The 10,097-nt window shown below is 56.6% G+C and overlaps 1 protein-coding gene across 1 annotated transcript; it reads right to left on the reverse strand.

The window, feature by feature from the left end:
• Window positions 1–2,951: 2,951 nt before the first annotated feature.
• On the reverse strand, window positions 2,952–8,504 carry NEUROD4 (neuronal differentiation 4). Its single transcript, XM_027780584.2, has 2 exons — window positions 8,334–8,504; window positions 2,952–5,592 (listed from the first exon to the last, which is right to left on the reverse strand). The coding sequence occupies exon 2, from the start codon at window positions 5,581–5,583 to the stop codon at window positions 4,588–4,590; it is 996 nt and encodes a 331-aa protein (XP_027636385.2). The 5' UTR covers window positions 5,584–5,592; window positions 8,334–8,504; the 3' UTR covers window positions 2,952–4,587.
• Between the last annotated feature and the right edge of the window lie 1,593 nt (window positions 8,505–10,097).

Raw genomic sequence — 10,097 nt, forward strand, 5'->3', positions numbered from 1 at the left:
GTATGAAGAAACAGCACAAACAATAGATGGACCTTTGAGACCTTGTGGGGGATTGGTGGCCGTGCCGGGGCAAGGTGTGCTAACTACTTATTGAAGTTAACTTGGTAGGTGATGGTAAAAGACCTTGTTGTAGCTGGCTAGTTTTGAGAGTGCTGTGATGATGGGGGATGAAGTATCCCTCCCTTAGGCTCTTCTCTACCTGCCCGGGGAAGGTTGGTGTAGGAGGTTGTTCCCAGCTGGCCTTTACAGCTCTGATGGTCATCCTTCACCTTGCATGGTCCCCAGCTGGTTTTTTCCTTCCAGTATCCTTAAGAGAGAGGAGAGGGGGAAAAAAAAAACAAACCACACCACAAACCCAAACCTTCTGGTCTTCAGCCAGTTCCCCCCAAGGATGGAGCTGGCTGCTGGCATGCCAGAGAGGGTCTGGCTCTGCCATCCAAGCTGACCTCCACATGGACCCCGATGGAGATCCTGGTAGAGTTGAAGCAAAGCTTTGGAAATCTGGGAGGTGTCTGGAATGGTTGCTGCTGTGCACCCAAAACCAGTGCTCGCCCCGCAACTGGAGATGCTGGAGCATGAGACCATTGACCATTGGAAGTTCCAGATAGCTGCCTCAGCCTCCCTGGTCCTTCCAGGAGGAAGAGCATCCTCCAAATTCAGCTGTGTCATCATGGTGTGGTGATGGGGGGCAATTTTTGACAAGGACTCCTTTGTCCTAGATGCTAATTAGTCATTAAGGCTACATAAGTGCAGCTGATGGACTCAGCTCCAGGGCCCCAGTTCCTGTGGGTCCTCACTAGGGCTGGTGAGATGCAGCATTGCCCTCCCAGTGCCCTTCCCAGCACCTAGACCCAGTCTGTCCTGCCCCCACCCCTTAGCTGTGGGACCTCTACCAGCCTCCCCCCACACTGGTGTGAGGTGGGGAGGGGTGGGGGGTGGCCTGTGGGGACTCACCAAGGCTTATGGTGGAGAGCCATCCCATCTGGGCCACACGGGGGAAAAAAGGGATCTCCCTGTCAGCTCCTGGACTATACCGGTGCTGGGGAGCGTGCGGTGCAGTAGGTGTGCCAGTTCCCAGCTCCTTGCCATCCCAGCAGTGCCAAGCCTCCATGTCCTGCAGAGATGGGTGCGCACACATGCATGCATGCATGCAGGGGTGTCCCCGCAGCCCCACATGTGTGCTGGGGGCCAGCTGTGCTCTCACACACCCCCACACATGCAGCCATGCAGGGGCCAGAGCAGGGCAGCGCTTGCCCCAGCCTGGCACAGGTCCTCACCCTCTTGGCACAGGCTGGGGCTGCTGGAGGGGACTATCCCCCTGCTGTCGGGCGCACACGTGCCTGGGGGACCTGGCACTGAGCAGGGCTTGGCCACTGGCCAGCAAGCAAAGGGCCGGGGAGGGGGACTGGGGGTACAGCTGGACCCTGCACACCAGCAGGCAGCCAATCCACTGTCCTTACCCCAGAGCACCATCGTGGGGGTCACACTGCCATCGGGTGGGTGTGTGCACACATGTCCGTGCCTGTAGGAGTGTGGATGTACAGGGGAATGTGTGTGTGCACATTTGTGTAGGTATCTAGCGCAGAGCTGTGCAAGAGGGTTGTGAGTCTGTGTGTGCTCACATGGATGTACCTCTGTATGTATGGATGAATCTGTGTGCGTATGTGTGGAAGTGCTGGAGTGTTTTGAATGTGTGTGTGCATATGTATGTTGTGCATACATACCAGGAAGGGTCACCCTGCTTCCACAGGCTGCAATAACCCCCAGCCCACAGTGCAGACTGGGGCAGGGCAAGACCCATCCCCAGGTAGGTGCACCCCCAGCCCACTCCCCAAAGCAGCCACTGCCCACTTGTGTAGGGACACACAAGGTCTCCTTGCCAACCCTCCTGCCCAGCTCATGCCTCCCACGCAGCTCAGCCCTGTCCCCACTTGGAGCTGCAGCATCTCCCCAGCTCTTTGCAGCACGACTGCAGCTGCAGGTCCCCCCAGAGAGCCCCCCGCCCTCACCCTGTGTAGGGCAGAGGCAGCCGCGTGCTGGGCACAGCTTGCAGGAATGAGGAGCTCAGCAGCTCCCACTGGGTTGCCAGCAGCAGCCGGCACACAGGGCTGGGGGACAGAGAGGCACTGAGCTGTGCAAGGACATGCGGAACATGGGGTCCCCACGCGAGAGGCCGTGGGGAGGAGAGGCCTCGATGGCAGCCAGACACTGTTTCAGGTTTTTAGCACAGCTGGGAAATGAGGACTCGTGGGTGCTCCACAGTCCCACTCTCCACAGGGATGATGGCTTAGGGTGAAGCCAGGACACCCATGTGTTACCGTTCACAGAGCAGGCGGGACACATCCCAGTGTTTCTGCACAGCCACGGGTGCAGAGTATGTGCACATCTCCCTGCGTGCATTTATGCCTCGCTCACAAGAGTCTGCACATGCAGAGCTGTGCAGGACAATGCATCAGTGTGTGCATGTGTGGTGTGTTGGTGTGCACATAAGCAAAGGGCTGCCTGCATGTGTCTGTGCATGTGCGTGTGATATTTGTGTGTGCACACCTGTATGGGCACACCCAAGCAGGTGCACGTGTGTGTTTGCACATGTGTGTGAGTGTGTGTTCATGACGTGCACCCCATGAACGCTGGTCACAGATGGGCAGAGCCAGCAGCAGCTCCATGTTAAACACACCAACCCTTGCTCCACTGCCAAGCCCCCCACCCCCCCCATGCCTCTGGAGATGACCTTCCCAGGGAGTCCCATGGCCAGTGCTGGTCCTATGGCCAGCGCTAGCCCCCAGCAGCAGCCCCTGGAGCCCAGCCCTAAGGTCAGGGATACCGGCTGGACCTCAGCACAGGGGGGGTGAGATCCTCTGGTTCCCCCAAGGCAGACCTTCACCACCACCACCACCACCACCACGCTGAAGCCCACAGCAAAGGAGAAAGGAGACCACAGCCCTGGGGTGATGCTGCTTGAAACAAGACCACAACTTTATTTGAGCTAAAAACCCGATTCTGCTTTCTTTACAAAAGGATAAACATTTGCTCTCAGTACAAAAGGGAAGAAGCCCCAGGACCAGGGGCTGAGCAAAGACCTCAAGTCATCTCCAGATTCCCAGCTCTATTACAAAACACCTCTGCAAAACAGGGAGGTTTGGCCAGCTGGGCTCGCAAGACCAGTGGGACATCAAAAATAGTTGCCTGGATTTTCTTGAAAACAAAACTAGTTGCATAGCCTTCAAAAGTTATTGCTCGTATAGAAATACAAGGGATGAGTTGGGAGCTGCCGGGCACAATCAGCTTCCAATATCTGAGAAATGGCCATGTTAAATATGCAGTTCAACATTAAATATGTAACCCCTTGGTTAAATACTTGGTTTCATCACCAGAAAATAGACCATGAGGGCAGGAAGAAAATAAATTAAATAAATAATGGCTAATAAATAATCCTGGAGCAACAAGCACTGCAAAAACCACACGTCTCCACAAAGCTAACTCCAACTAAGCACTTGGAAGTCAACTGGAAAACAAGGAGGTTATTTAGCACACTCCACATTTCATGTAAAATGGAAGGAAATAAATTAGACCCCCACACACACAGAGTAAATAATAAATAAACCAGGAAATTAAGACACACTTCTTTTGGCAGGATGCGTCCAGGGCATGGATCATGATAACACTACAAACCATGAGAAGACATGGCTCTAGTCAGGAGCAAGGGCTCAGCTGAGAGCTCCTCTTCCAGCTAGGGTATTTGCACTCTGAAAGATCAGCAGTCCCTAAACAAGGTTTCAGGTTCTGTGTGCTGATAATCTCATGCTGGTTGTAGGTCAAAGGCAAGGTCTGAGGCTCAGAAGAGGACAGGCAGCAGGGCTCAGCACAGGAGGAGAGCAGCAGAGGGACCATCACAGAGAAGCTCTGAGCCTGGCTGGACCATGCCATCCCTGGATGATACGGTGGCAGCAAAGATAAGGTTCTCCATTGGGTGGGAAGCTTCAAAGAGGAGCAACTGTGTTGGTCTTCTGCAAGCAGTCCAGGTCATTCCCACCTCTGCCAGTCCACCTGGCCATGGCTGGACTGGGAAAACCATGACTCCATCAGAGCATGTGGAAGGGGAACTGGTCATCCCAAGGGGCAGGAGGGGCTTGTGTCCCCCTGATGCGAGACAGAGGTGTGCCCACACCCTATCAGCCCAAGAAGGGAGGAAAAGGAGCCCTAATGTCTTGGCAATGGACGATCCAAGTGCTGGAGTGCATTCAGGCAGAAAGTCCTGCAGGGTGAAGCCACCTTCATGAGCATCTCTGGGGGAGCGGGACTGGGAGGCAACACCTCAGCTTTCAACAGTGCCTGCTCAGCGTTCAGCTGTCAGGAAAGGTTCACGTGGCTCTTGTGGACAGCTTGGAGATCAGCAAGCGGCAGACCTGTTGGGAGAGGACAGGAAGGCCAGCTGAACCTTCCACAGTGATGTCCTGCAGAGATGCTTAAAAGCCTATCACCCCGTAGCAGCAGTACCATCGCTCCAGTTGTGTCCATTCTAGAAACAGCTCCACAACATGGCTGAACGTCTCTCTGCATCAAGAATTTGGGTCTAACTCTGCTTTGCTATTCATTGAAGATGGCGTTGAGCTGAGGCCCACCTACATGGTGTGAGTAGGACTCATAGCTCATGTCTATGGGGATCTCATAGCGGGGCACTGTGTTTTGGAAGTGAGAGGCATGTCCATGTGCTCCAGCCAGGCTGACTGAGGGGTAGTGGGCCATGAAGGTGTACGATTTATCCAGGTCTGGAGACCCATCTTGCTTCAAGGAGAAGTTCCCACTGATGCTCAGGGGTGGTGTCAAAGGACCCTCATAGGGGGGAGTGGTGCAGTCAGAGGGATGGTTTCCAAAGGAAGCATCCACCAAGGTCTTGAAAGTCGGAGGCTTTAAATGCAGCAGATGTGTTTCCATGGTCCCATACGGTGGGCTTGGGAGCCCCGGCGACTGGTAACTGAAGGAGTGGCTGGATATGGCCGATTCACACACTGGGGACTTCTCTTCGTGCTTCTCCAGGAACAAGGTCTGTGGTCCCAGCTGCAGACAGCCAGCCACCAGGTTGCTGGTGGGCTGGGACAAGCCCTTGCAGAGCATGTCCACAAAGCTCTTCCCTTCAGGAGTCTGCCCTGTCTCGAGCACCTCAGACAGAGCCCAGATGTAGTTCCTTGCAAGCCTCAAAGTCTCAATCTTGGACAATTTCTGAGTCTTGGAGTAGCAGGGCATCACCCTCCTCAGGTTGTCAAGAGCATCATTTAGACCATGCATCCGTGTGCGCTCCCGGGCATTGGCCTTCACCCGCCGGGCCCTGAACCGCTCCAGCCTCGCCTTGGTCATTTTCTTCTTCTTTGGTCCTCTTCTTTTCGGCTTTTCCCCATCATCCTCTTCCTCCTCTTCTTCCTCAATGCTGTCGTGCTCTTCATTCAAGCCAGACATCAATCCAAAAGAACCTTGCCTGCCATCCTCTTCCTTCAGCTCATCTTTGGAGCTCAACGTTTCGTCCATCCAGGCTTGGGTGCTCACAAGCTCCGCCATCTCTTTGGGCTTGGTGTACGTCTTGGTCATCTCTGATGTCTGCAACAAAGGGATATGGAGACAATAACAAATTCCAGCAGAACAGTCCCTCAACATGTTGAGGGCTTTAGGAGCTGAGCTCAAAACCATCTTCCAGAGACATCAACTCTTTCTGTCCACTAATGGTACCTACACAACCTATTTCTCCATCACTATTTATTTATCTATCTACAATAATTTCTGGTGATGTTTTGGGTGAGGGACTGAAGCCTCTCCCTGGGGCCCAGCAGCTCTTTTCCAGGGCTCAGGGCTTCCAACAATTCAATTTTGGTGTCAGTCCCACTCACGAGTCACTCCCTTCATGGCTTCAACCCTGATTGTCATGTTGTGGGTTGCAAGAGAGAGCTTGAAAGTAAAGGTCCTCTGCTGAGCTGTCTCCAGAGCTTTTCCTGCCTGAGCTCTTCTAACCTGAGCACATTTTTCTGAACCTTCATTTCCCTCTGCCTTAACGAACACAGTCACACTGCACAAACCGGCCTGGGTTTCATGTTAATCAGCCCCCCAAATCCTGTCATCGTGCCTGACTCATTTAATAAAGCTTAGCATCTAAGCAGCTTTGCTGAAAGTGTGCTGCCCAAGCCTGGTTCCACTGAGCCTGTCCACCCCACGTGGAAAATCCCACTTTTAATATGCATGATGGGGTTTGCAGGCTGGATTAGGGTGTTAATTGCTACACACAGCCATCATATCCCCAGAGGACCATGTAGCCCCAATTAACTCTTCAGCAGAGTAATAGGAGTCTGTCAGATGCTAGGAAATCTGGTGGGTGAAGGACCATCTTTGGGACGAATGGCTGAGCCAGGATGGAGCTGGCCCAAATACCTTCTGCCAGCGTCCTAGTGGGACTACAGGGCTGCACCCACTTTGCGTGGTGATAGCAGTCCAGAAACGGCTGCAGATCTGCTCCAGAAGCCCTCCAGGCTGCAGTCTGGGGGTTCCTTTCACTCCACCCTTGGGGAACTACCCCAAATGCAGCATCCCTGCCTGCAGCTCCCACCCTTCACTGGTCCTGTACACCCGAATCCACCCCAGGAGAAAATCTCAAGGTTTGGTGCTCTGCTCAAGAGGCAAGCCCAGTGTCTTCCCCCTTTCCCTACACTTTACATCACAGTATTTCCAGGGAGTTTCAGCAGGCTGTCTCTTTGGAAATGCAGTTTGAATTTTTAGGGATTTTGCTTGCTTTCTCCAGAATGTTGATTTTTTTTTTTTTTTTTTTTTTTTTGGGGGGGGGCAGGGGGAGCAGACAAAGAGGGCAATCGTCTGATTAAGTCACTCTGGCAGTTTCCCAAGTGGGAACCCACTGGGAAATGGGAAGCTTGTCCAGTCCTTTCGATATCTTTCCTTTTCCACATTGTCTGGAAAAAAAACCACAAGGAACCCATTGCAGGAAAAAGCCTTCTGTAGTCAAAAAATTAACTTTACTATGAGCTGAGCCATCCCTACTTGAGAGGGAGATGCTTTCCCTTTGTGCCACTAGTCACTGAGGTGACATCCCATCCTGAACATCCTGGGTTTGTTTCCTTCTCCTTTCCCGTAGGACCAGGAACTTGGTTTCAACCCTCCACTGGTTTCCTTCCAGGGAACTTGATCCCCCAAATGAGGACAGTTGATTCAGGGCAAAGACTGACTCCAGCCCTGTGCAGCCCCTGATGCAAAGACCCTGACCCTGGACAGAGCCACCCAGAGCAGAAGAAACACAGAGGGCTGGGGAAGAGAATGCAGGAAAGGCTGGCATGAGAGCCAGGAACAAAATGGGCAGCTGGGGCCAGGAATTCATCATGGAGAGGGGCAGGAGGGACAAGACACCCTCAAGCAGACCATGAAAATTAGGATTTATTTAAGACTGTATCCTGCCTGGGAACACAGCAGGATGTGGCCCAGCTGCACATGGACCTTTGTGGGCTCTGGCTGCAGGACAGATTAAAAGCCCTACAGCTGGTCTGTGAGCTCCAGCGCAGCCAACAGAATGGCTATGGACGCACCGGTGCCAGCTGAGTACTGAACCCGGGGCTGCCCAGAGCTTCCAGTCCCACTCATGGTCCCAGTCCCAGTACCCCCCCGAGCCAGCTGGGGCAGGGGAGAGGGGATGCACTGACATTTTTTCAGAGGAAGGAACCTGCCTAAGGACTGCTCTGCAACATCCGCACAGACCTGGAAAGGAGGAGGAAGGTGAGGGGTGCTGGTGTCCTCCCTGCAGGTGTCCTGGCCCTGGGCAGGACTCGCCGGGGAAGGGTCTGTGCTGGCAGGGCAGAGGCCGCGTGAGCCGGGCCCCCCTCCCCGGGCTGCCCATTCCGGGAGTGGAGAAACAAAAGCCGGGGACCGAGGCAGGTCCTTCATCACCTCCCTCACCTGCATCACCTCCACCCCAGCGAAAGGCCGGCTACGACGTGGTCGGAGGCGGCTGGACCCTTTGGCAGCCAGCGCCCGGCTCCAAGGCGGGGCAGAGCCCCCAGCTCGGGGGTCCCCCCACCCCCGACAGCTGCGGGGAGCCGGGGGGAGCGGCTGGAGCTCGACGCCGCCGGCGCCGTCCCCGCTTCCTCTTGCACCACTGGCCGCTCTCCTCGGAAGGAGCCCCTCCGGGACGGGATCCCGCTGCTCCGCTGTCGGGGCAGAGCCTCCCGCGCCATCCCGGAGGATCCCCCGGGCAACCGGGGGCACCGAGCGGCCGCGGAGCCCCGTCGGAGAGACCGACTCGTCACTGCGGGTCCCCCGCACCCCCTGGGGCGCCGGTCTGCCCTTACCTGGACACCGGAGCGCGTTCCCGCTGTCACTTGCCCGGGCGCATGGTGCCGGCAGCCCCGGGGGGGCGGGCAGCTCCCGCGGCAGCGGCACCGGCGGCAGCACCGCGGGCAGCTCCGCTGTCGGGCGGTTTTGAGAGCTCGGCGCTGCCGGCGGCTCCCGCCCGGCCGCGGCTCCCGCCTGGCTCCTCCCACAGGGGGGTGGCTGAGGCCGGCTCCTCCCGTCCCATCGCCCCACTGGAGCCTCAACAGCTACCCCGGGCATCCCTGGGTGGTTGCCCCTAGACGAGCATTCTCTGGTAGGTGCGTTGGCCAGGGTCCCCTGGGATGGGAACCCTTGAGTGAGCATCCCTGGACCCGCACCCTGGGATAAGCATCCTGAGACGAACACCTTAGGATGGGCATCCCTGAATGAACAACCCTAGATGGGCACCACTGGATCAGCGTTCACGGATGGGCACTCCTAAAGGGCACCCCTGGGTGAGCATCCCCGGATGAGCGCCCCAGCTTGCCCAGCACCAGGACAGACCCTGCCACACAGCTCCCTCCATGGGGGTCTCCATCCAACAGGACACAGCCAAGCCTGATGTGATAGTGACACGGAGCTGCCAGGGTCTCAGAATTGGGTGTCACCACCTGCCACCCCCTTGGCTGGGCACTGCAGAGTGGGTGCTGGGGAAAGCTGGGGGCCCGGCCTTGGGGCAACGCTGGCTCTGACCCAGGTGCTGGGGGTGGGCGCAGGGCCCACAGCTCCCTCACAGCTGTGATGAGAGAGCAAAGGGGGAGTAATTAGTGACTGGTACAGCCAGAAGGGGCCCAGCTGAGCTCTCTACTGCTCAGACAAGGGAAGTGGCCCCAGGCTCCACAGCCCCCAGCCAGGGAGAGGGGGTGATGGAAAAAGACCCCCCATTAATTAAGGAACGGGCATTACAGGTCGCCTTGCTCTGCCACTCAGAGCCAGGGCTCGGCCTCTCCAACTGCAGGAGCTGCAGCCGCTCAGCATGAGAAGAGGCTGGGCTGGGCCCCTTTGCAGCAGCAGGGCTGGAAGCGGAGAACAATGATGGCACCCCAAAAGTCATCCCCCCCGCCCACCTCCATCCCTGCCTGGACTCTGGTCCCAAGAGTTCAGCATTGCTGCGTGGGAGCCTCCCTGCACGCGCCAGCCCGCAGGACCCTTCACATTAATTTGAAGCGCTTGCAATCATGTCTTTGGCAGCCTGGGATTACAGGGAATACTAATTAATTCATTAGTGGATTCATGGCTTACTTCCCACCGTGGGACAGGCAGGGCAGGCAGGAACAGATTGCGGCCAATAAATCTGCCTGTTGCCACACTGCCCGGCTCTGTGACGGCTTCGTCCCTTCCCTGACAGATGGCTCCAACAGGTCTGGGCACCCGCACAAAGGGGACGATGGGTGCCTGGGGAAGGGGGAGACACAGTGAAACCTCCCCCAGGGCCAGCAGTGGGCCCCGGATGCCGGGAGCAGGAGTGACCCTTGGGAGCGAGTGGGGTGACAGCGGGCGCATTGTCTGCCTGCCCTGCTGCCTTTCAGCGCCCAGCCACGTGCCACTCGCTAATCCCATTGTGTGGGGGCTTTGCATCTGTTGGGGTTACGGCAGCTCTGGCCCCCCGGGTCCGCTCTTGCAAGATGTTCAACCTGCCTGTTCCCACCTCCGCCGCCAGCCCTGGGGATGGGCAACGCAGCCCCAGGATGGGGACCTCGATGAGCACTGGGGGGGCTGTGGCTGGAGTGGAGGCACAGCCC

The sequence above is a fragment of the Falco peregrinus genome, chromosome 19 (assembly GCF_023634155.1).
Source record: "Falco peregrinus isolate bFalPer1 chromosome 19, bFalPer1.pri, whole genome shotgun sequence".
NCBI classification, from domain to species: Eukaryota; Metazoa; Chordata; class Aves; order Falconiformes; family Falconidae; genus Falco; species Falco peregrinus.